The sequence below is a fragment of the Periophthalmus magnuspinnatus genome, chromosome 6 (assembly GCF_009829125.3).
Source record: "Periophthalmus magnuspinnatus isolate fPerMag1 chromosome 6, fPerMag1.2.pri, whole genome shotgun sequence".
Taxonomy (NCBI): Eukaryota; Metazoa; Chordata; class Actinopteri; order Gobiiformes; family Gobiidae; genus Periophthalmus; species Periophthalmus magnuspinnatus.
Window position 1 is genome coordinate 144,372 of NC_047131.1, and position 25,108 is coordinate 169,479.

At 42.3% G+C, this 25,108-nt stretch overlaps 1 protein-coding gene across 2 annotated transcripts in view; it reads right to left on the reverse strand.

The window, feature by feature from the left end:
- Positions 1 to 516: 516 nt before the first annotated feature.
- usp3 (ubiquitin specific peptidase 3) overlaps positions 517 to 25,108 on the reverse strand; it is a 29,466-nt gene continuing 4,874 nt past the window's right edge. The window contains exons 3-15 of one of the 2 annotated variants that reach the window (XM_055222404.1): positions 22,789 to 22,917; positions 22,396 to 22,479; positions 22,254 to 22,323; positions 21,663 to 21,739; positions 14,582 to 14,692; positions 9,214 to 9,327; positions 8,942 to 9,115; positions 8,229 to 8,335; positions 6,504 to 6,584; positions 2,394 to 2,512; positions 2,213 to 2,326; positions 1,945 to 2,012; positions 517 to 1,490 (exon numbers count right to left, since the gene is read on the reverse strand). In XM_055222404.1, coding sequence (XP_055078379.1) covers positions 1,163 to 1,490; positions 1,945 to 2,012; positions 2,213 to 2,326; positions 2,394 to 2,512; positions 6,504 to 6,584; positions 8,229 to 8,335; positions 8,942 to 9,115; positions 9,214 to 9,327; positions 14,582 to 14,692; positions 21,663 to 21,739; positions 22,254 to 22,323; positions 22,396 to 22,479; positions 22,789 to 22,917 — 1,576 coding nt within the window. In that variant the 3' untranslated portion in view covers positions 517 to 1,162. The remainder of the gene's footprint in view (positions 1,491 to 1,944; positions 2,013 to 2,212; positions 2,327 to 2,393; positions 2,513 to 6,503; positions 6,585 to 8,228; positions 8,336 to 8,941; positions 9,116 to 9,213; positions 9,328 to 14,581; positions 14,693 to 21,662; positions 21,740 to 22,253; positions 22,324 to 22,395; positions 22,480 to 22,788; positions 22,918 to 25,108) is intronic. The other variant, XM_055222405.1, reaches the window with a different exon arrangement.

Sequence of the window (25,108 nt, forward strand, 5' to 3'; positions counted from 1 at the left end):
CAACTATAGTCATGGGACAACACGGAAATGTGGTATCACTATCAAAGACGCAGCGATACCGACAACATACCAACATCAAACGGGTCAAATATCAGTTCAATCAATCTCATTTTAATTTCTAAACTGGTGTAATAAGACAATTCACACTTTACTTTAAATGATCAGAAAATACAAAATACATTTGGGTCCGTTTCTGCTCTGGTTAAAGCTAAAGTATCAACATCGATATTAGAACAGAAAAACCCAGATCAGTGCAGCCCTGGTCATGATTATCAGGACAAAATAATTGAGATTAACGATTATATCAAGATAATGATTAAAGCTGAGTAGTTTAAAAATGTTCTGGATTTAATATTAATTATATTAATTAATATTAATATTTTGAACAGGTTTTAAACAGCTGTTATAGTTTTAGTTTCATTTACACATGTTTAACACACAAACCCTGCAGATTTAGGATGAGTTCTTCTCTGAAACTAAAAACACTGTTCCACCTTGTGATGTCATGTGGTAATACAGGAAGTGCTCCACTATGTTGTTAAAACTCCAAACACCTTCAATAGAATCATTTGCATCATTTCAGCCCAGGAATTGCCAATCTCTACTGAACTAAAGGTAAAGGAGCTGTTAACTTGAAAACCACCACTTCATGCTCTGTTTCACCTTGTGATGACAAGGTGGAACAGAGCATTTGGAGCTTTGGAGATGTAGACAGACTAATAATAAAGTGTTATTTAAGTATGTGCGAATGAAACAAAACACAACTCCAGGTATGTTGAGGAGGAAACAGCATTAGAACATCGTTCACAAGTTTTGTGTCATTTCGGACCTTTAAGGAGGACTACAGTGTGAGACAAAAACAGTTGGGAACCACTGCAGTCCTGTTTTGAAGCTTGTTGTGATATTGATTGTTAGTTTGCATGTTTCTTCAAATCTCATCAAAAACAATAAACTCATTTATCCAAGGGGAACTTTAATTAAAATTCAGCGTTATTTTATTCCAATAAGGCCTGGGGGCAACATCCCAGAGTTACGGCTTAATTTTAAACAATATACTTCATAATCTAGTTCGGAAATGAACAATAATGAAAAAGAATTAAAATCCAGTGCTTTTTCTAAAATACAGAATAATGTAAAAAAAAAACTATGTCCTGTGAGGGTGTCATACAGAGTGCAGTGAGGGGCTCATATTTTCTGGGGGATGTTCCCCCGTGACAGCTGTGGTGTTAAGCGTGTCTCCCTGAGCTTTGACAGACTGCCCCGAGACAGGTGTGGCTTCAGCTGGTGTGGGTTTGAGAGAGTGCTCAGAGCCGCCTTCCCCCTCCTCTGTAGACACGCCTCTTCCCGGTAGTCTTGTCCACTCGTAAAACAGGATGTATGCCTTGGCTTTGGTCACTGCCTCCTCATTGGTCAGAGTCACAGTGCCATCGTTGAAGTGGTACCAATGACCCTTGTGACAGCCATATGCCGTGTAATGCCCCGAGCCGACTCTGTGGACAGACACATGCATCAAACGGTCAACAAACATCACCCAAGGGCAGTGCAACAGCACAGTGTAATGGCTCCATCTAGAGGTGACATAATGACTCACTCTCCAATAATGCAATATAGCTTTAAATCAGTCCAACTGTGTTTGTGTGTCTCTACAGTTATAATCTCTGACACCTGTGGATCATTATGTTATAATTTACACATTTTAAATTACAATATTCATCCAACATGACTTAATAAAAGAAAGAAGAAGTCTGTTGACGTCTGCTATAGAAATATGCGGTGCCCAGTGGGAGCTGACGTCACCGTAAACATCATCACAACAAAGTGCTGCATGAATATTACTTAATAATTAATCCAATTTGAAGAACAGGTCTGATTTAAATCACAAGGCATTTTACTTCAGCTGAAAAGTTACATAAAGCAGCATTGTTCATTATAGTATCCACTCACCCAGACCCATGATGCACTGAGACTGCTGCCAGGTCATAGAAACAGCTGTCGGGCTCTGTGGCCTCTGGCTGAAACACAAACATGAGCTGTATGTTCAGAGATCATATTTTCACATAACAAAGGCATAAGGCAGAACCTCCCCTTCCCTCCTATGAGAACTATCTTCAAATGGATGTGTGTTTTATCTGGTTTTAATGATCTTGTTAAACCCTAAGAGGGATTTTTGGCTGTACAAACATAAACTGAACTGAATCTTTTCAGGGCTCACCTCCAGCAGGTATTGTCTCAGGTCCAGATTCCTCAGAGGAAACTTCACATAAGTGTCAACCTTATTCCTCATGAAGGTTGTCCAGTGGAACCGCTTCAGATGCAAACACAGAACCTACAACACAATGTCATCTTAATAATAATTACTACTACTACTACTACTACAGTTTGGTCAAATATACTTTGGGCAGCTTCTTGATCCAGAACTTCTTAGTTGATTTCTGGCGTTTCTTACACCTGAGGCAATAGTACAGTTCAGTCTCATCAAGTTCCTCTAAATCAGTGAAGCTCTGTAAACAGTCTGACATAAAGACAAAAATCACATTAAAGGACCTATATAACACAAAATGGACTCTTGTCCCCTCCTCAAAAACAAATCTGGAGTAGTGTTTTGTTTCACACGTTTGTCTACATCTCCAAAGCTCAAAATGGCTTGTTCCACCTTATAATGTCATGAAATGGTACTTTTGTAGTTTACACCTTCACTAGAATCTCTACTGAACTAAAGGTAATAGGAGCTGTTTAGAGTTTAAAACACAGTGGAGCACTTCCTGTATTACCACATGACATCACAAGGTGGAACAGAGTGTTTTCAGTTTGAGAGAAGAACTCACCGTAAATATGCAGGGTTTGAGTGTGTGAATGAAAGAAAACACTCCAGATGTATACTCTCTGTGTACCCCCTGTGTACTCCTGTTCCTGTGAATTCCAGTGTATTCGCTGTGTACTTCAAATGTACTCCATTGTACTCTCTATGTAGGCCTGTGTACTCCCTGTGCACTCGGTCCATGTGGAGTCCATGTGGAGTCCATGTGGAGTCCATGTGGACTCCATGTGGAGTCCATGTGGAGTCCATGTGGAGTCCATGTGGACTCCATGTGGAGTCCATGTGGACTCCATGTGGACTCCATGTGGACTCCATGTGGACTCCATGTGGACTCCATGTGGACTCCATGTGGACTCCATGTGGACTCCATGAGGACAAAGTGTATACTCTTGTGTATTCCCTGTGTACTACTTTGTACTCCAATTCTACACCTGTGTATCACTGTGTATTCCCTGTGTACTCCTCTTTATTCCCTATGTACTACATTTGTAGTCCTGTGGACTCCTGTGTACTCACTTTGTACTCCTCTGTACTCCTCTGTACTCCTCTGTACTCCTCTGTACTCCTCTGTACTCCTCTGTACTCCTCTGTACTCCTCTGTACTCCTCTGTACTTATAGTGTACTCCCTGTATATTACATGTGTACTTGCTGTGTACTCCCTTTGTATTCTTGTGTATTCCCTGTGTACTTGATGTGTACTCCTGTGTACTTCTTGTGTACTACCTGAGTACACCCTGTGTACTCCGTGTGAACTCCTGTATACTTCGTGGATACTCCCTGTGCACTCCTGTGTACTCACCGTGTACTCCTGTTCCTGTGAATTCCTGTGTACTCCCTGTGTACTCCATGTGTATTTTAGAGTACTCTTGTTTACTTTTGGGTACTCCATTGTACGTGTGCACTGTGCACACGGTGTATACTCCTGTGTAATCCTTTGTACTCCCTGTCTATTCCTGTGTACTCCCTGTGTATTCCCTGTATATTCCTGTGTACTCACTTTGTACTCCTGTGTACTGCCTCTGTACTCCCCATTAACTCTCTTTGTACTCCTGTGTACTCCCCCTTTACTTCCCGATAACTCTTTGTACTCCTGTGTACTTCCTGTGTACTTCTGTTTACTTCCTGTGTATTACATGTGTACTCCCTGTGTACTCCGTGTTCTCCTGTATACTCCCTGTGTAATCCCTGTTTACACCTGTGTACCGCTGTGTACTCCCTGTGAACTTCCTATGTACTCAATGTGTACTCCGGTATACTCCCTGTCTACTTTCTGTCTCCTCCTGTGTACTCCTTGTGTAACCTCTGTGTCTCCTGTACTCCCTATGTTCTCCTGTATATTCCCTGTGTACGCACTGTGTACTCCTGTCTACTCCCTGTGTATTTTCTACTTTGATACACCCTGTATACACCCTGTGAACACCCTGTGAACTCCCTGTGTACTGCCTGTGTACTGCCCGTGTACTGCCCGTGTACTGCCTGTGTACTGCCTGTGTACTGCCCGTGTACTGCCCGTGTACTGCCCGTGTACTCCTGTTTACTCGCTGTGTACTCCCTCTGTGTTCCTGTGTACTCACTGTGCACTCCCGTGTAATCCATATGTACACGCTGTGTACTCCATGTGTACTCCTGTGTATTCCCTATGTAATCTCTGTGCACTCCCTGTATAGTCCATGTTTACTCTTGTGAACTCCTGTTAACTACTGTGTGCTCAATGTGTATTCCCAGGGAGTTTGTGATGAGGAAACAAAATCAGAACAGAGATCAGAAAGCAGAAAGCCTCCCTGAACCGCCAACCTTAACGTGGTGGAGGAGTTTGAGCACCCGAATGATCCTGGGAGCTATGTTGTCACGGGCTCCATGTCCCTGATGGGGTCATCCATGGCAAACAGGTCCGGGGGGGTGGGTCAGACTGACAGTGGTTCAGAAGCCCTTTCTGATGAGTGTACAATCAAGGTTCGCTACATTGCCCGGACCGGCGTCACCAGGACCCCATCCTGGAGCCAAGCCTGGGTGCTTGAGAGCGAGCGCCTGGTGGCTGGGCCTTTCCCCACGGGGCCTGGCTGGGTTCGAAGGAGCGATGTGGGGCCGTCCTCACATGGACCCAACTCTTTGAGAGGGGCTGGACCCTCCATTTCTCTGGGGTTGCTTGCGGGATGCGGCGGCGAGCTGTTGTGGGCTTGCTCACTGCCTCACAGCTCAGCCGCCACGTGTTGGAGTTCACCCTGGTGAACGAGAGGGTCCCTGTGCCTTCGGGTTGGGGGCAGGTCTCCCACTGTTGTGTCGACCTATGGGCCGAACAGTAGTGCAGAGTACCCGGCCTTCTTGGAGTCCCTGGAAGGGGTGTTAGATAGTCCACCGACCGTGGACTCCGTTGTTCTCTTGGCTGACTTCAATGCCCATGTGGGTAACGACAGTGACACCTGGAGGGACATGGTCGGGAAGAGCGGCCTTCCTGATCTGAACCCAAGCGGTACTTTTTATTGGACTTCTGTGCTAGCCACAGTTTGTCCATAACGAACACCACGTTCGAGCACAAGGGTGTTCATCGGTGCACATGGCACCAGGACCCCCTAGGTCAAAGGTTGATGATTGACTTTGTTGTCGTGTCATCTCTGGCCATGTGTCTTGGACACTCGGGTGAAGAGAGGGGCAGAGCTGTCAACCGATCACCACCTGGTAGTGAGTTGGATCTGCTGGCAGAAGAGGAAGCCGGATAGACCTGGTAGGTTCTACCTGATCCCGGGAAAGGCTGGGGACATGGACGCCGAGTGGTGATGTTGTGGGGCTGTCTTGGCTGACATGTCTCTCCAACATCGCGTGGCGGTCGGGGACAGTACCGATGGACTAGCAAACAGGTTGGTGGTCCCTCTGTACAAAAAGGGAGACCAAAGGGTGTGTTCCAATTATAGGGGAATCACACTCCTAAGCCTTCCTGGTAAAGTCTACTCCAGGGTACTGGAGAGGAGAATCCGACCAATAGTCGAACCTCGGATTCAGGAGGAGCAGCTGGACCAGCTCTATACTCTCCATCGGGTCCTCGAAGGTTCATGGGAGTTTATCCTAGCAGTCCACATGTGTTTTATGGATCTGGAGAAGGCATTGGACCGTGTCCCTTGTGGTGTCCTTTGGGGGGTGTTCCGGGAGTATGGGGTCCGGGGTCCTTTGAACGAAGCAGGAGCCACCGGTTCTGTTCATTATATTTATGGACAGAATTTCTAGGTGCAGCCAGGGGTCGGAGGGGGTCTAGTTTGGGGACCACAGGAGCTCATCTCTGCTGTTTGCAGATGATGTTGCCCTGATGGCCTCATCAAGAAGGAAGGAGCTGAGTCGAAAGGCAAAGCTCTCGATTTACCCGTCAGTCTACGTTCCTACCCTCACCTATGGTCATGAGCTCTGGGTAATGACCGAAAGGTTGAGATCGTGGATACAAGTGGCCGAAATGGGTTTGTAGAGTGGCTGGGCGCACCCTTAGGGATAGGGTGAGGAGTCCCAGGACATGCTGGAGGGACTATGTCTCTCGGTTGGCCTGGGAACGGCTTGGGATCCCATCGGAGGAGCTGGAGGACGGGTCTGGGGTGAGGGAAGTCTGGGAGTCCCTGCTTAGACTGCTGCCCTGGCAACCCGGCCCCGGATAAGTGGAAGAAAATGGATGGATCACAAAGCAGTGCATTATTGAGTACTGACCATACAGAGTACAGGGGGGTCCAGGCTCTTGGTCCTTACTCTTCTTCTGCCTGAACTGATGGGGGATGTCTAGAGACAGATCTGAAACAGAGGAACATGGACAGAAGCACCACAACTCTGTTTAGATTGCGAGATTTAAGCAAAAGCTGAGATGACCCTATGAATCCACACTAGCTCACATGTTCAGATCTCATTTTAATATTTACAGTGGGTATGGAAAGTAATCAGACCCCCTTAAATTGTTTTAATTTTTGTTATATTGCAGTCATTTGCTAAAATCATTTAAGTTAATTATTTTCTAATTAATATACACACAGCACCCCATATTGACAGAGAAACACAAAATTGTTGAAATTTTTGCAAAAACTGAAATATCACACAGCCATAACTATTCAGACCCTTTGCTCAGTATTTAGTAGAAGCACCCTTTTGAGCCAATACAGCCATGAGTCTTTTTGGGAATGATACAAGTTTTTCATGCCTGGATTTTGGGATCCTCTGCCATTCCTCCTTCCAGTTCTGTCGGGTTGGATGGTGAACGTTGGTGGACAGCCACTTTCAAGTCTCTCCAGAGATGCTCAATTGGGTTTAAGTCAGGGCTTTGGCTGGCCATTCAAGAACAGTCACGGAGTTGTCCTGAAGCCACTCCCTTCGTTATTTTAGCTGTGTGTTTAGGGTCTTGTTGGAAGTTGAACCTTTAGCCCAGTCTGAGCACTCTGGAGAAGGTTTTTGTCCAGGATATCCCCTTGGCCACATTCATCTTTCCTTCGATTGCAACCAGTCATCCTGTCCCTGCAGCTGAAAAACACCCCCACAGCATGATGCTGCCATCACCATGCTTCATTGTTGGGACTGTATTGGAGAGGTCATGAGCAGTGCCTGGTGTTCTCTACACATACCGCTTAGAATTAAGGCCAAAAAGTTCTATCTTGGTCTCATCAGACCAGAGAATCTTATCGCTCATTATCTTGGAGTCCTTCAGGTGTTTGTTTTTGGGTTTTTTTAGCAAACTCCATGTGGGCTTTTATGTGTCTTGCACTGAGGAGAGGCTTCCATTGGGCCACTCTGCCATAACGCCCCAACTGGTGGAGGGCTGCAGAGATGGTTGACTTTCTAGAACTTTCTCCCATCTCCCGACTGCATCTCTGGAGCTCAGCCACAGTGATCTTTGGGTTCTTCTTTACCTTGCTCACCAGGGCTCTTCTTCCCTGACTGCTGTTTAGCCGGACAGCTGTAGGAAAGGTTCTGGTCGTCCTAAAACGTCTTCCTTCACTGTGCTCTTAGGAACTTAAGTGCAGCAGAAATTTTTTTGGAACCTTGGCCAGAGTTGTGCCTTGCCACAATTCTGTCTCTGAGGTCTTCAGGCAGTTCCTCTGACCTCATGATTCTCATTTGCTCTGACATGCCCTCTGAGCTGTAAGGTGTGGCAATAAAGGTGTAGAACCATCTCAAGGATGATCAGAAGAAATGGACAGTGCCCGAGTTAAATATATGAGGGTAACAGCAAAGGGACTAATTATTTATGGCCGTGTGATATTTGAGGGTTTTTTAAAATAATCATGTTTCTCTGTCAATATGGGGTCATGTGTACATTAGTGAGGGAAAAAAAATGATTTTAGCAAATGGCTGCAATATAACAAAGAGAAAAATTTAAGGGGGTCTCTATACTTTCCATACCCACTGTAAAATAGGGAAAATTAAACATTAAAGGAATGATTTTCTTACCAAGAAATGGGTCAAACTTGCGAGATTCTGTCCCACAAATCAAACAGTTGACTTCATTCTGAAGAACGCCCCCAAAGAGACTCGTGACGACACTGACATTGCCATTTCTGAAACAGCAACACACAGACATGCACCCACCCGCACACGCACACACACATCTTGTATTTGATAATATTCCATGTATGCTTAATCGATACTTTGCAGTGACATCACACTGGGGGTGTTCTACACATATTTCTATGGTGGAATGTTCAGCAGTTACCTTGGTGACACAATGCACACATTAGCAAACTGTCAAAACATTTTTAGGATGGTCTGAAAAAAAATACAAAAGTGATTTAAAGAGCATGTTTTCAAGAGCCTGTGATCAATCCGAGCGTTCATGGTCCTGTTTAGGAGTTTGATTTTACACAAGAAGCTGAGAGTGACTAACTAAAAAACTGTTGTTTAATGCTAGCTAGCTTGTGACTGTAATGTTATTTGAGAGGCAATTGTTTAACAGCACGAATCAGCTCACCTGTTGTAGTTCAGATAAGTCAGCTCTTTCTGGTCAGATTGTGTTAAACTAAAGCTCAGATTAAAGTCTAACTTTAGTAACAGAACTTCAGACAGAGCAGTGCCTTAGTTAGCGTCACACCCCCAGAGAATGTTGATGACATTAGCTGCACAGTATCTGTATTCCATGTGTGTGCTTTATTTAACCCAGCTCTTACACACAGCCTTTGTCCTGTGGGGCCTCGTCCTCAGACTGATGAACATCTCCATTGTGTCTCTGCAGCTCTCTGTGGAGTGGCTCTCTGTGGAGTGGCTCTCTGTGGAGCAGCTCTCTGTGGAGCAGGTCCAGGAGGTATCGCATAAACTCGTGTGCGTCCTGCTGCTGATAGCCCCTACACACAAACACCATTAAACATTGGACTCTGGTAGTGACTGCCCATTGGCCTCATTATATCACTTCTGTTGTGTTAAATGAGAGGAGCAGTGTTACCTGAAGCTTGGCATGAGCTTCCAGATAGTGTAGAACAAAGAGTCTGGACTGTATGCCGTCTGGTTTCCCTGCCACAGCGAGCAAAGGGTTTTTCTGACCTCCTCCACCAAAGATCTGCGATACAAGAGAGTTTAGCGTTTTGTTTATGGTGATATGAGCAATGTTAGACCTTAAACAGCCCATGATACGCTGTTTTCTGATCTCTGTTCTAATGTTTCCTCATCATAAACATACAGTGCTGTGAAAAAGTAGCTGCCCTCTTGCCAATTTCTTACTTTTTCTGCACCTTTGTCATGCTTATCCATTTCAGATCAAGCAAACCTAAATATCAGACAAAGATAACTCACAAGTAAAAACTAAATGCAGTTTTAAGTGCTGATTTTATTTATTAAGAGAAATAAGCCATCTGTACCTACATGGCCCATATGAAAAAGTAATTGCCCCCTAAACCTAATAACTAGTTGAACCACCCTTAGCAGCAACAACTGCAGTCAAGCATTTGCAATAAATGGCAATGAGTCTTTCACATAGCTGTGGAGGAATTTTGTGGCCGACTCTTCTTTGCAGAATTGTTTTAAATCAGCCACATTGGAGGGTTTCCGAGAATGAACAGTCTTTTTAAGATCATGCCAGAGCATCTCTACTGGGCTCAGGTCTGGACTTTGACTAGGCCACTCGAAAACCCTCATTTTGTTTTTTTTAAAGCCATTCAGAAGTGGACTTGCTGGTGTGCTTTGGATCATTGTCCTGCTGCAGAACCAAAGTGCGCTTCAGCTTGAGGTCACAAACTGATGGCCAAACATTCTCCTTCAGGATTTGTTAGTAGAGAGCAAATTTCTTGGTTCCTTCAATCACAGCAAGTCGTCCAGGTCCTAAAAGTCCCGAGGCAAGGCAAGTTTATTTGTATAGCACAATTCATAGAGTACGAAGTGCTCTACAGAATAAGAAAGACATTAAAATCACACCAATCAAAACATAAATAATCACATATAATCTTCATAAAATTAACATTAAAACAGAAGGGTGAAGAATAAAAATCTTTCAGTCATATGCACAGTTAAACTGAACCGTTTTGAGCTGGATTTAAACATTGTCAAAGTAGAGGCCGGTCTCACATCTTCAGGAAGATTGTCCCAGGTTTTAACTGCATAAAACTGAAACACTGATTCCCCATGGTTAGTCCTGACTCTGGGCACCAGCGGGATGCCGGTCCCTGAAGTCTTCAGAGTGCGAAATGGTTCATATGGCACTAACAAGTCAGGGATGTACTTAGATGCTAGGCCACAGAGAGACTTGTACACAAGCAGAATTGCTTTAAAGTCTATTGTCTGGGCACAGGACGCATGTGTGAAGTACTTCCTGGTTCTAGTCAGGACCTGAGCAGCAGCATTCTGGATGTACTGCAGCTGTCTTAAGGCTCATTAGTAGAGGCCATTGATCGACCGTTACAGTAGTCTAACCTACTGGAGACAAATGCAGAAATATGTCTGGTTTTGACAGTATACCTTTAATTTTTGCAATATTTTTAGATGGTAAAAAGCTGCATATGTTATCGATTTGATGTGGCTGTTAAAGTTCAAGTCTGAGTCCATTATAGCCCCTAGATTTCTATCCTGATTTGAAGGTTTTAGAAAGAGAGAGACTGGAGGTGACTGCTAACACTTTCCCTTTGTTTCTGTGTGCCAAAGACTAAGCTGTTGGTAAACAACTTTTTCAAGGACTTTGCCTAAAAATGTCAGTTTTGAGATTGCTTGGTAATTGTTCAATATTGTGGCATGAAGACTGCTCTTCTTCAGGAGAGGCTTGATAAACGCAGTTTGCAAAGCTCTTGGGAATGTTCCAGATTGAAGTGACATGTTAACTATGCAAGGGAGTGGAGAAAGCAAACTGTTGAGCACAGACTTTAGAAATTTAGGGGGTAACATATCAAGGCAGTATGTAGATGAACTCAGACTGGTGACTGGTCTCTTGAACAGTTTTGTCAGTTACCGGTGCAAAGTGAGTCAGCTCTAAGTGTCTAGGTGGCTGCATGGGTGTTATTTGCGTGGATTTTTAACTCATGTTAACTCAATTTTAACACATTGCAGTTAGATGTGGAAATTAGTTCAAAAGGCAGCGGAGCTGGAGGGTTTGTTTCATGGTGCAAACAGGACAAGAGAGTTGTTACTGCATTTATGTCTGAAAAATTGTACAGGTACAACCGCAGTTTATGTAGAATATCTTTTCTCTATAAATCTCATAATGAACCTGGAGCTTTGACTTGCGCCATTCCAGCCTCCAACACTCCCTTTCCTGTGCCCAGTCATCATTCCTCCAGGGCGCTTTCTGCTTAACCTTCATCGGGGCAATGGTAACCAGAACATTCAAAACACTTGAAGTCACAGGGTTCAACAAATCATCAACATTAGGACATGAGGCATTTTGTGTATCATTTCCATAAACTGTGCACCTGTGTTATCATTTATGTGTCTCCTTTGAACAACTGCAGGACCAGCTGCCGGTTTGGGAATAACAGACAGGGTCAAAGAAGGCACAGAAATTATCAGACAATTGACATTTGAAATATTTACTCCTTTTGTAATGAGCTGGTCCAGAGTGTGCCCACTGTTGTGGGTGGACTCGCTGCCATGCTGAGTCAGACCAAAGGTTTCAAGCACAGGACACATGTACATTAAAATCACCTGTAATTACTTAACCATCAGCATCTGTGCATATGACTGAAAGCATCTCAGTAAAATCATCAATAAAACTTTGTCATAAGTTTTATTGATGATGATCTACTCAGTCATAAAACATATGACTGAGTAGAGTATGGAGGGTGGTTGTTTTAACTCCATTTTAAAGGAAACTCAAAAGATGAAAACATCCCAAATGACAACCTGTGAGTAACTAAATCATCTCTAAAAAATGCACACACACATCCACCCTTTTTGTTAACTCATGTTTCAGATTGAAATTTGAAGTTGGGTAGAGTTGATTCCACCAGATGTGCATTACCTGTGTTTTTGTCAAGCCATGTTTCAGTTAACCCTTTAAGGACTGAGAACATTATAGACCAGTATAGCTCGCCTAGACTATTCTTTTTAGCCATAAAAATCATGTTAAAGGAAATATCAGCATGTACTGCATTTTTTTCACACAACTCCCGTATTTTATGTATCCATCTGTATTTTTCCTTTGACACATTGAATAACTGACTGGGAAAACCTCCATGGTACCTGCGCTCTGATTTGTCATCTTCGAGGGACAATGTAAGCAGATTACCGTAATGACAGTAAAATATTTAAAGAGCCCCATGCCTCTGCTTTGAGATGCCACTTGAATTTACATGATAGCACAATTGGTTATGGTAATGGAAAGTCCGCAACCGCGCTCTATTGGAGACAATAGCACCCGCCACTATAGGGTAAAAAACATAAAATCCAAATTAAAAGAAGAGATAAAATCGTTATCATTGTTACATAAAGATCTGATATTGAGCACAGCAAGTTTCAGATTACTTTCAGTAGGACTGGATGTTATCTTCTTACACAGAACATGAACTAAATTTCTCTGATGGGACAGTTTAACTGTCCTGTTAATCAGTCAACATGGTGTAACTGTAGATATAGCTCCATCACAGGGCCTCTGTCTGATATTACCTTTATCATGACCGTATGTCCTGAGACAGCGGAGGCCCTGTGTGTCCTAGCTCTTGGTGATAACAGCTCTGGGGGAGGGCAGGGAAGGGCGAGCCGAGGGGACCAGGTGAGGGCCGAGGAGGCGGAGCAGGGGGGAGTGTGGGTGAGGGACGAGGAGGAGGAGCAAGGGAGAGTTTGGGTGAAAGACGAGGGTACAGGGAAGAGTTCAGCATAGTTGATGCCAGAACTCTTGATCGCGCTATATTCGGTGTGAGGGGAGCCATTTTAATTCCTGATCTGATGAGGCTTTCTAGATGGTTGGAAAGGGCCATGGGTGAAGGTGGGGAGGAAAAGGAGAGTGAAGAGTCCCTAGAGGGAGTAGATGTAGCAAAGGGGACCCAAGGCTGGTCTGTCCTGCCCATAGGTGATGAGGGTGCTGCTGGGACTGAAACTTCTGTTGGGGCTGTCAGACAGGTTCAAGGCCTGTGATGAAGGCCCTGGGGGAAGTGACGCTGGAGATGAATCCTTCACTTGGAAAGGTGGTGGTGCTGCTGATGTGTTCTTGGGGGTAATTGGTGGAGCTGCTGAATCCTTCGCTGGGGAAGGTGGTTGTGGTAGTTGTGGTGCTGCTGGTGATGCTGACACATTGGCTCGGTCTCTGGCTGGCACAGCAGGAATGCTTCTCTTATTCCTCTTTTCTCTCACTGGTCCAGGCCAGTGCCTCAGAGCATGGAGGAGGTTATCTGTCAGCACTGTCACTCCACCTCTTCTCAGAAGTGGGCCATTTCCCTTGAACAGGTCCTCTCATTTTCAGAATAGATCAAAGTTCTCAATGTAGCGCAATCCTCTGGCCACACATGCACTGAACAGCCATGTGTTCAGCTGAAACAGCCGGGTAAATTTGTTCATCTTCCTTCTGTCTATGTTGGAAAGAGGTCCACTGATGAATGCCTTAGCCTTCACTTTATCAAGCTCCTCGAATAATTTAATGAAATCCCTTTTCAAGATTTTAATCTGTTCCATTCTGGTGTCAACTGCACCAGCACGCACAATCAGCTGTTTAACTCCTCGGTATGTTGACAAAACTTTTGGCAGGAGTCTTGTAATATCAGAAGCCATAACACTACCACCACCATGTTTCACTGTTGGCATGATGTTCTTTTTTATCAAAGGCTCTGTTCATTTTACACCAGATGTAACGGGATGCACTCCTTCCAAAAAGTTCAATCAGTGCACAGAATATTTTCCCAAAAGCTTCGGGGATGTTTTTTGGCAAAAGTTCCTTTGTCACCTCTTGGATCAGTCATGGCTGTGTTCTTGGGATCGTTTTTGTAGGCTGGCCACTGTCCCTGGAGTTGGGTTTTGTTTCATTCACACATGTTTAACACACAAACCCTGTATCTCTCAAACTGAAAACACACAGTTCCATGTTTTAAACACCTTCACTAGAATAGTTTGGATGATTTCAGCCCTGAGATTGCCCATCTCTACTGAATTAAAAGTAAAAGGAGCTGATAACTTGAAAATTACCACTTCATGGCAACACAAGGTGGAACAGAGCATTTTGAGATTTGGAGACAGACTAATAAAGTGTTACTCAAACATGTGTGAATGAAACAAAACACAACTCCAAATATGTTTTTGAGGAGGTAACAACATTATAACATGGACTAAAGCTCACAGGAGTCAGTTTTGTGTAATATGCTTTTAAACTGTGGTTGATTAGTACAGTATGAGGAGGAGCTTACACAGTGGAGTCCCCCTGGCTGCGGGTGTAGTACATCCTTCCTGCTGCTTTACCGCTGAGCTGAGCGGCTGGTGGCAGAGCCTTGAAGAAACAACTGAACTGTTTGATATTACTGTTGGACAAATGAAAAACAAAACTATAAATGTACAACAAAATATGACATTTAAAAAAGGCTAAAAAGGATCAAGTTTGAAATAATCAGACAAAACATGCCTCAATCAGCTCCCTGTACAATACGCTGAATACTATTGACACTTTGTAGCTGATGATTTGTGCTGTTAAACAAGTCCCTCTCAAATAACATTAGTCACAAGATAGCTAGCATTAGCCAACAGTTTTTCAGTTAGTCACTCTCACCTTTGCGTAAAATCAAACTCCTAAACAGGACCGTGAACGCACGGCTTGATCACAGGCTCAATTGCCTCTGTCCTGACCTCTCCAAATTAAAATGAAAAAACATTATTGAACCCCCAGTAGTATATACATAAGTTTGGAGTCTTTGTAAAGATAACACCTATTAGTTTTATCCACAGGTATCAGAATCACTGAAAGTATGTCTGGTAAGCATTTATACACTTTGGAACACACATAAAAAATATATATTTTTCTCATCCTCGCCTTAATTTTTTTGGAAAAAATTATTTTTAGAAAGCTGCAGTTGGTAGCTCGGGACCAAAATACACTGCGGCTCGACTGAAAATATTGTTGACCTCTCACATTTCAAATTTGAGGACAATATCTATAAAAATGAGATTTTTACACTACTGTTATCATTAGCAAATCCAAGCATTTTATGGAGGGACTTTTGATGTATCCAAATTTATCCAAACCTCTCCAAATGGAGACATTTGGAAAAAATGCAATAACTTTTGAATATTTCAACCCACAGACATCCATGAGGGCTCTACCGAAAGCTTGCACTTGGAGGAATCTTTATCTGCACACCCAGCTGCTCTATCACTTATGTACATTTATATAGCATATCAAAATACAATATAAATTTGTATACAAAATATAGTCAAAACAAGTGGTATGGGTCAAAATATATATATATATTTACAAACTCTACACACTCCACACACAAACTCAAAACACCTTGCACATGATTATGGCTTCTCCCTGCTGTGTTCTGATATCTCCTGCCTCTGCCAGCTCCAAGACAAGAGTTTGTCTAAAAGGCCTTTTGTGGCATATAGGGATTTTACCGCTTGTTTTGTGCAAAACCTGGTAATAGCTAACGAGCGCATCTGATAGGTCAACATCACCCATGTGCCTAAGTAAAAACACAAACACATTAGTAAAAAGAAAGTACAAAACTGAGAGGGGTTGAAGTAATATTATATCATATACATACCCATAAACATCATATAAAAACAGTAAATAACGTACAATGATGCAGGATTTGCGCACAGGGTGGAAATGCGTCTTGTCAGCTTTTCCCGGAGGCACACCGCAACAAAAGTCCAGTAGGCTCAAGTAGATCCATAAACCAGGTTCTTTATTTCGGCAGAGGCATCATTCAAACTGATTCAACACCATCTCTCCTAATTTTACATCTCCAGAGTGGGCTCTATATACTAGTAGTACACGTCACATTCTCTTAATGATTAGCTTGGAATATACAGACATGTACATGTTATCTGGGTTCAATGAAGACACAGTGTGCAAAATATATTCTCATCTGATCTTTCTTGGGAAACTTGCATGTGTTGGAACAAAATGCATAGCATAAAAACATACAGGTCAAAGTATAATATATCATATATATTAATCTCACAGTCTCTACACTGTACTCTACCTGTGTACAGTAAAGCATGCCAAACTATACATCCTCTTGTTCAGCTGCTTATTGGCTGTTAGCAAAGCATCAGTAATGCGTAACGCATAGTAATTGCTTGATACTACAACGGTGAGAGCGAACATAAACATTCTGCGATCTGGGCTTTAGTGATCTGCAAAACCAATGATAGTCAAATTAGGTGTCAATCAGAAGATACCATTTTGGTTTATCATTGGGCAGCAGAGTTATCACCGTCTGAACTACCGTAAATTTCGGATTATAAGCTGCTACTTTTTTCCACGCTTTGAACCCTGCAGCAGTGCGGCTTATTTATGGATTTTTTACTGGATAACGGCCCCTGGGGGGCGCTCTCTAGCTGTGAACGTAAAAGTGAGACAGACGTGGGGAAAGATTCTGCTCTGAAGAATTCACTAGTTTTGATTTTGAACGATCATTTTGCGCATCATGAAATGGATATGATGCAGTTTTTAAGATAAAGAAGGAAATAGAACAGGGGTCGGCAACCTGTAACACGCAAAGAGCCATTTGGACCCACTTTCCACATAAAATAAAACACTGGGAGCCGCAAATACTTTTTGACATCTAAAATGAAGATAACACTGTGTATAATAATAATATAACGGAATAATGTAGGTTTTATTTTCACGTACAAGCCTTCTACACGTGGCAGATAAATACGGCAAAAATAACTTAAGTGCATAAAAAAAATACAACTCACCAACCCGCTGCATCAGTGTGGCTCATTTTCACTCGCTTGTGGCTCTACTTTTGTGCGTCGTGTCTGATGTGTTATATGTGATATGTCATCGCGGAGACAAGAGCAGATAATATACTTGCTACTACATCAAATAGATTTCTGTGGCGATTTCCAGCAGGATTTTCATGATACTTCTACGGACGAGCTTATTAGTGTGTCATTAGGGACGGGCGAAAGTTGCTCCTGACCCCTGTGTGCACAGCGTCTGAAAATCAGGGCTCTTTACGCAGGACTGTGAGCTGTGTTTGTGAGACGTGAGATGTGAGCGGAGTTTGTTTTGAACATTGTTCCGCGAGTGTGACGCTTATTTTGAGCAACGAAAAATAAGAAAATATAATTTTATTTTAATAATCTTCCAATTTAAACTACAACAAAAAAGAGCTAACACAAATAAAATACACTTCAATTAAATACTTAAAATTTATTTTCCCAAGCCACGCAGAGCCGCAGTATAAAGGCTGAAAGAGGCGCATGCGGCTCCGGAGCCGCGTGTTGCCGACCCCTGAAATAGAGCCACTGCACGTAAGCTCGGCATCAATGAATTCAACTTGGTCAATGTAAAAAGACGACAAAAGTTTTCAGAGGAAATAAAAGCAGATTTTCCGTGTTGGTGCAGCTTTATTTTCTAAACCTGCAGATGTGTTCATCCCGTGTTGATGTCGTGTTGGTGCCAATTTTCAGGCACAGTTTTAAAAAAAAGCGTGTCCATGAACCGTCTTTCTGTGTAAATATCTCATGTTACAATATGAAAACCTGCGGCTTATATTCAGGTGCGGCTTATATATGTACAAAATTGATTTTCTCTTCAAATTTAGCTGGTGCGGCTTATATTCAGGTGCGCTCTGTAGTCCGAAATTTACGGTATATTCAGCCACATAACAAACAAAGTCTAATCCGCAACTCTCCACAGGAACATGCCACAGCACGGCTCACGCATGCGCGCAGTTGAGATGCTAATGTGTGCACATCTTACATTTTTAACTACAATAATGCAAACTGCAAACAGTAGACAAATGAAGTCTAATTCATACAGCTAAACACGAGTGAATGGTTCAAATGCGCGCTATGTACACAGAAGGAATACTAACGATTACACACGATATATTTTACATATAATTATGTCAATAGCAGAATAAACCCCACTTACCGATGGAGAACAGCATTCAACCCGTCAAAAAATAAGGTCCTCTACTCCTGAGTCCACCGTGCAATCTTCACTCTTCACGCACTACTCCGGGCCAGAGATGCCTCTAGTATAACTTGTACAAACATCCACATTGTCCTCGATCGCGTACTTCCTTTGTTTTGTCCGTTTCGACATGTTTAGAATGCAAAACAACTGTGCGTAAAATGCACATACATTGCGCTCTAAGGGCCATCGATTCACTTACTTTCTTTACGCACTCAGTCACAGTTTAATGTAATTGGTTCATTCTACATGGGGGAGAGTGGGGCATAAACTTTCAGTCATCTGTATCACTGATTCACTGTCAGGGGTTCCAGTAACCCACAACCCCCACCTTATTGGCCAAACCGTGTTGTTCAGAAGATAACACATTTGTTTAGCATGTCTGAAGTTTATTATGCCTGAAATTGACAAAAGAAATGGAAGAAATTACAGCGCAGATTTCCCGTTTGGAATACTTTACTCCAGCAGATTAGACATGGAGGATCTAATTTATTCTGTGGACATAATTTCTTAACTGGATTATATTCACATGGGAATGTGTTGATGTTTGACAGAAACAGAGCCCTCAAAAGGTAAGTGAAGTCCAAATCCAAATTTTTGGCTTTTATGTAAAAACAGCTTTCCTGCCAGCACTGTGGTGATTGCAGGTGAAAATGGTTTGCATATTCAGAAAGACAAGCGCCGTAGCTTTCACTTGATGTATTGATCGTTTGTGTGGGTGACGCAGAAGTATATGTACATTGCTGTAAAGTTGTAAAGTAGGGACGGGTTGTCGGAATGTTAAGTGGTTAAAATACTTTTGTATTTTTCTTATGTTTTTAGACGATTAAAACTTTTTTGGCTGTTTGCGTGCATGCGTACATTGTGTCACCATGGCAACTACTGAACATTCCGCTGTGATGTCACTGCAAAATTTACAGTGGAGCAAAAAAGTATTTAGTCAGCCACCAATTGTACAAGTTCTCCCACTTAAAAAGATGAGAGGCCTGTAATTTTCATCATAGGTACACTTCAACTATGAGAGACACAATGGGGGGAAAGAATCCAGGAAATCACATTGTAGGATTTTTAATGAATTAATTGGTAAATTCCTTGGTAAAACATGTATTTGGTCACCTACAAACAAGCAAGATTTCTGGCTCTCACAGACCTGTAACCTTTTCTTTAAGAGGCTCCTATGTCCTCCACTCGTTACCTGTATTCATGGCACCTGTTTCAATTCGTTATCAGCATAAAAGACACCTGTCCACAACCTCAAACAGTCAGACTCCAAACTCCACTATGGCCAAGACCAAAGAGGAGAGATTCAGTCAGGCTGGGAAGACTGAATCTGCAATAGGTAAGCAGCTTGATGTGAAGAAATCAACTGTGGGAGCAATTATTAGAAAATGGAAGACATAAGACTACTGATAATCTCTCTGAATCTGGGGCTCCACGCAAGATCTCACCCCGTGGGGTCAAAATGTTCACAAGGTGAGCAAAAATCCCAGAACCACAGGGGGGGACTTAGTGAATGACCTGCAGAGAGCTGGGACCAAAATAACAAAGGCTACCATCAGTAACACACTACGCCGCCAGGGACTCAAATCCTGCAGTGCCAGACGTGTCCCCCTGCTTAAGACAGTACATGTCCATGCCCATTAAGTTTGCTAGAGAGCATTTGGATGATCTAGAAGAGGACTGGGAGAATGTCATATGGTCAGATGAAAGCAAAATAGAACTTTTTAGTAAAAACTCAATTTCGTGGGTGTCGAGTTGCAGCCAAAGAACACCACACCTACTGTGAAGTATGGGGGTGGAAACATCATGCTTTGGGGCTGTTTTTCTGCAAAGGGACCAGGATGACTGATCCGTGTAAAGGAAAGAATGAATAGGGGCATGTATCATGAGATTTTGAGTGAAAACCTCCTTCCATCAGCAAGAGTATTAAAGATGAAACATGGCTGGGTCTTTCAGCATGACAATGATCCCAAACACACCACCCGGGCAACAAAGGAATGACTTCATAAGAAGCATTTCAAGGTCCTGGAGTGGCCTAGCCAGTCACCAGACCTCAACCCCACAGAAAATCTTTGGAGGGAGTTCCCCAGCAACAGCCTCAAAACATCACTGCTCTAGAGGAGATCTGCATGGAGGAATGGGCCAAACTCCCAGCAACAGCGTGTGATAACCTTGTAAAAATGTTGTAAAACGTTTGATCTCTGTCATTGTCAACAAAGGGTATATAACAAAGTATTGAGATGAACTTTTGTTAGTGACCAAACACTTATTTTCCACCATAATTTGCAAATACATTTTTTAAAAATCAGACTGATTTTCTGGATTTTTTTTAAATTTCTCATTCTGTCTCTTATAGTTGAAGTGTACCTATGATGAAAATAACAGGCATCTGTCATATTTTAAAGTGGGAGAACTTGCACAATTGGTGGCTGACTAAATAATTTTTGGCCCCACTGTAATTTCATTAACCCAGGTCTTGTCTCATTCTGAAAGTAAAGCAAATCCAAAACCTCTTCACTTTTTCTTTCTCAAAAGCAGTAGCTCGATCTGAGTGCCTATGTAATCCGTGCATGTGCCCAGACTATCCTAACAAAGGAGTTTGAGGCCCTCGTGCCCCTCTAGAACTGGCACTGAGAACAGATCAGTGTTGCAAAGACAGAATAAACTGAGATTTTCGTTAGTGATGAACAACCACCGAACATTTTACAGCAAAATCAACTTCACTGAAACACACAGTTAAACAAAAAAAAAAAAAAAAGGCAAAGTGGCCAAATGTGCAAGAAATTACAGAATAATTACATATAATATAGCATAGAGGTTGGCAGTATAGCGATTGAAAGGGTGTATTCAAAAATGATTTAATATAGATAAGTATATTTATGTACAATTTCCAGTTTAGGACAAAGATATGAAAAAATGATTGCTATATTGTTTCAAATTAAAAACTGTAAATCAAAACACACTCAAACTGTTATAACTCCCTCATCGTTTTATACCTGATCTACTGTGGGGAAATATGTGGGAATAATTATAAAACAAATATTAATTCCATATTCTTAGTTTTAAAAAAAGCTATTAGAATAATAAACTACACAGATAACAATTTATATTTCAGATATTTCAGATGTCCAGAATGATTTTCTTACTCAAAGCATTTTATTTCACCTACACTTTCACTCGTTTGGTTGCATGAATTTGTTCTTCTGTCTTTCCTTGCTTTTGTCATAATTGCATTCACGTAACAATTTAATAATAGTTATTTTTTAACTGTTTGAGATCAACTTTACTGTATCATGACTTATAAAGCCCTGAGCGATAACAGTATGTGTTCTTACCTGAGAGACTGAAGGACAGCATTCATGAAGCATGTGTTCCCAAGATTCCTCAAACCCGTTGCTGCCAAAGTCCCATCCTGACAAACACAGAGACTGAGCAAAATCACACCAGCTGCTGGGGGACTGCAGTGAAATAAACTAGTAAAATATAAAGCATTTCTTTTGCCTTAAAATGTTAAAGTAATGTTAATGTAAATTCAATACTCAGGATCGAACGATGTCCAAACCTCTCTACAGTATTTTTCTCATGATCAATATTTTGTGGAGAAGAACAACATTGTGAACATGCTACTTTTTTGTCATAAACCAAATAATTAAGATTTAACAGTTCATAACAGTTATTCATCATGTAGATTGGACTGAGACAGAGCAAAGGATTATGGGATATGTAGTTCTCTCCGTTTTTGAGCCATTGTTGTGTCATAAGAATGATTTTAAGCAAAGAAGCTTGTAAATCCATATGTATGGTGTCAGCCCACGATATTATTGTGAAACTGTTGACGATATGACATCACGATGTTTGTTATATCCTGTCCAATACTTCTCAAATATTCTAATAATTAATCTGTAAATAAACATTAACAGACTTACATTTGTTTTCAGTATTTTGCTATTGGGACCAGAACTTTCTTCAAGTTTACGTTTTCTCTCACCTAAAACACTAAAAAAAAGATTCATCACCATGTCTTATTATTATTATAATTGCAGTTTTGTCCAATAAAGTCACACTTACTTTTCTAAATTCTGTAAATGTTCTCTGACCTTCTGCACTTGTCCCAGAGCTGTGTCATTGACAACAAACTCATCACATCTGTAACTATGAAGAAATCTATTGAATTACACAAACGTTGTATAAAGAGTTGCCTGGCCAAAAAAAAAATCTTGCCACCAAAAAAAAGGTCGACACACTAATATTTCGTTGGAAAAAAATTCATTGATGGAATAACCTGGTCATTCAGTATATTCAGGTGTCAGCTGACCTCATTCTATGAGCACATACTGTTGCTGAACCTAGACCTGACCAAATGCCGCAACCCCAACCTATTTGCTTTGTTAAATCCAGGTGGCAACTTTTTTTTTGGCCAGGCAGTGTATTTAAACTATATTAAAAACAGTAAACTCTTACCAGAAGATGCTGTAGTTGCTGCAGTTCATACAAACACAGTGCTGGCCTTTCTCCTCCAGTTTCTCGCCGTCGTTGTGACTGGAGCTGGAACTGTCCTCATAGTGTTTCACTGCATGTGCGTTCACGTATCTGCGCACACGCATGCATACGCACAGATGCACACACAGACATACATTTTTTAAATAATCACGATTTTTTAAAATCAAGAAATGAGGATTAGTAGTGATGGGTACTACAACACTGACGCACCGGTGCATGTACCGAGCTCACAGAGTGAAGCCCCGTACCGATGTGCGTGTCGCTTTAAGAAAAAGTCACGTGACTGATACTGCTGCTGTTTCGCTTGTCTCTGATGCACCAAACTGTGTTTAAAAGGTACTGCATCTGTCAACGGGATGAATCACTGTGAAAGAAGAAAATTACCCTTCCAAAGATTAAAAAAAGACCTTCCCCTTCTACATCAACAAAATGGAGCCCGAGAGAAAAAGAAAACATTCCACTGTGTGGAATCATTTTGATCTTTAACAGCAAATAAGGTAACCGTAGTAATGGGTAGATGAGGCCTCGTGAAGCGTTTCGGCATATTCCCCAAGCTGTATTGATACTGTGGTGGTACAATGTTGCTGTGTTGCTCTATATTGACACCTGTTGGATCTTAAGGTGTACATCATTGCAGACAACTTAGTTGAGACTCGCAAGACACACTGAATCAATGACCTAGTCATACTTGTATACAGAATATTATTTAAGTCATTGTATTGCCTATGGTATTATTTTATATTCCTGCTTCCTGCTTCTGAAGAGTGCAGACGCAAACCTTGCTTGCTCCTGCTGCTTCCTCCTTACTTTGCTTTTTTAATCATTTTACCTCTTCCATTGCTGGGAGATGTGTTTAGTTATGATTTTCTCTTAAGTGAACCAAGATTTTTAAACCATTTTTACATTTTTAACAAAATTTTTGACGAGCCACCAACATGTCCGGAGGAAGAAACAAAAAAAATTCTTTCTGCGAACGCTGTCAGAACTATCAACAACAAATTATTGAGCTACAAGCATGGATATTTGTTTTAGAATCTGAAAAAGGACTTCACCGAACCCTCCCTGCGACTTCCAGCGGTAAGCAGCCTACAGTTACTTTCAGAGAAGAAAGTGAAAAAACTGCTACTTTCAACTTAAACCTGAGTGATACGGTGTCTTTTCCAAAATTTTGTAAAGACAAGAATTTCAAGCCAACGCGACAAGTGATAAGAGACAATGCTAATATAGTTACATCACCCAAAATACAGCTTACAAACAGATTTTTACCACTGTCACAGACTGATGTTGATGTTAATATACAAACGGAAAATGGATTTTTGTCGCAAAACAAGAGCAATGAAGATGGCAAAAGAGCGGCGGCAGACAGGCGGTCTGTGCCAAACGTCAAGGTCAGAGATACGCTGCTGCTAGGAGACGGTGCTATCAGAGATGTGACTCACAGAGGAATCCAAACTTGCTCATACCCCAGTCACACTGTCTCTGAGATTACAAAACTCCTCCCAAAAGTTTTGTCAACATACCAAGGAGCTAAACAGCTGATTGTGCATGAGGGTGCAGTTGACACCAGAATGAATCAGACTGAAATCTTGAAAAAGCATTTCATTGAATTATTTGAGGAGCTTGATAAAGTGGAGGTTAAGACTTTCATCTGTGGACCTCTTCCTACCATAGACAGAAGGAAGATGAACAAATTTACCCGGCTGCTTCAGCTGAACACATGGCTGTTCAACGAATGTGCAGCCAGAGGACTGCACTACATTGAGAACTTTGATCTATTCTGGAAACGAGAGGACCTGTTCAAGGGAAATGACCCGCACCTGAGCAGAGGTGGAGTGAGAGCATTGACGGATAACCTCCTACACACTCTGAGAAACCGGCCTGGACAGGGTCCTGGGCCAGTGAGAGAAAATAGGAATGAGAGAAGCATCCTTCCTGCGCCAGCCAGAGACCGAGCCAATGTGTCAGCACCACCAGCAGCACCACAACTACAACCACCACCTCCCCCAGCGAAGGACTCACGACCAGCAGCACAACCATCTCCCCCAGCGAAGGATTCAAAAGTGAAGGATGCATCTCCTGCGTCACTTCCCTCAGGGCCCACATCACAGGCCTTGAACCTGTCTGTGACAGCCCCAGCAGAGGTTTCAGTCGCAGCAGCACCCACATCACCTCCCCTGCCCACAGACCAGCCCTGGGTCCCCTTTGCGACATCTACTCCCTCTAGGGACTCCTCACTCTCCTTTTCCTCCCCACCTTCACCTATGGCCCTTCCCGACCATCT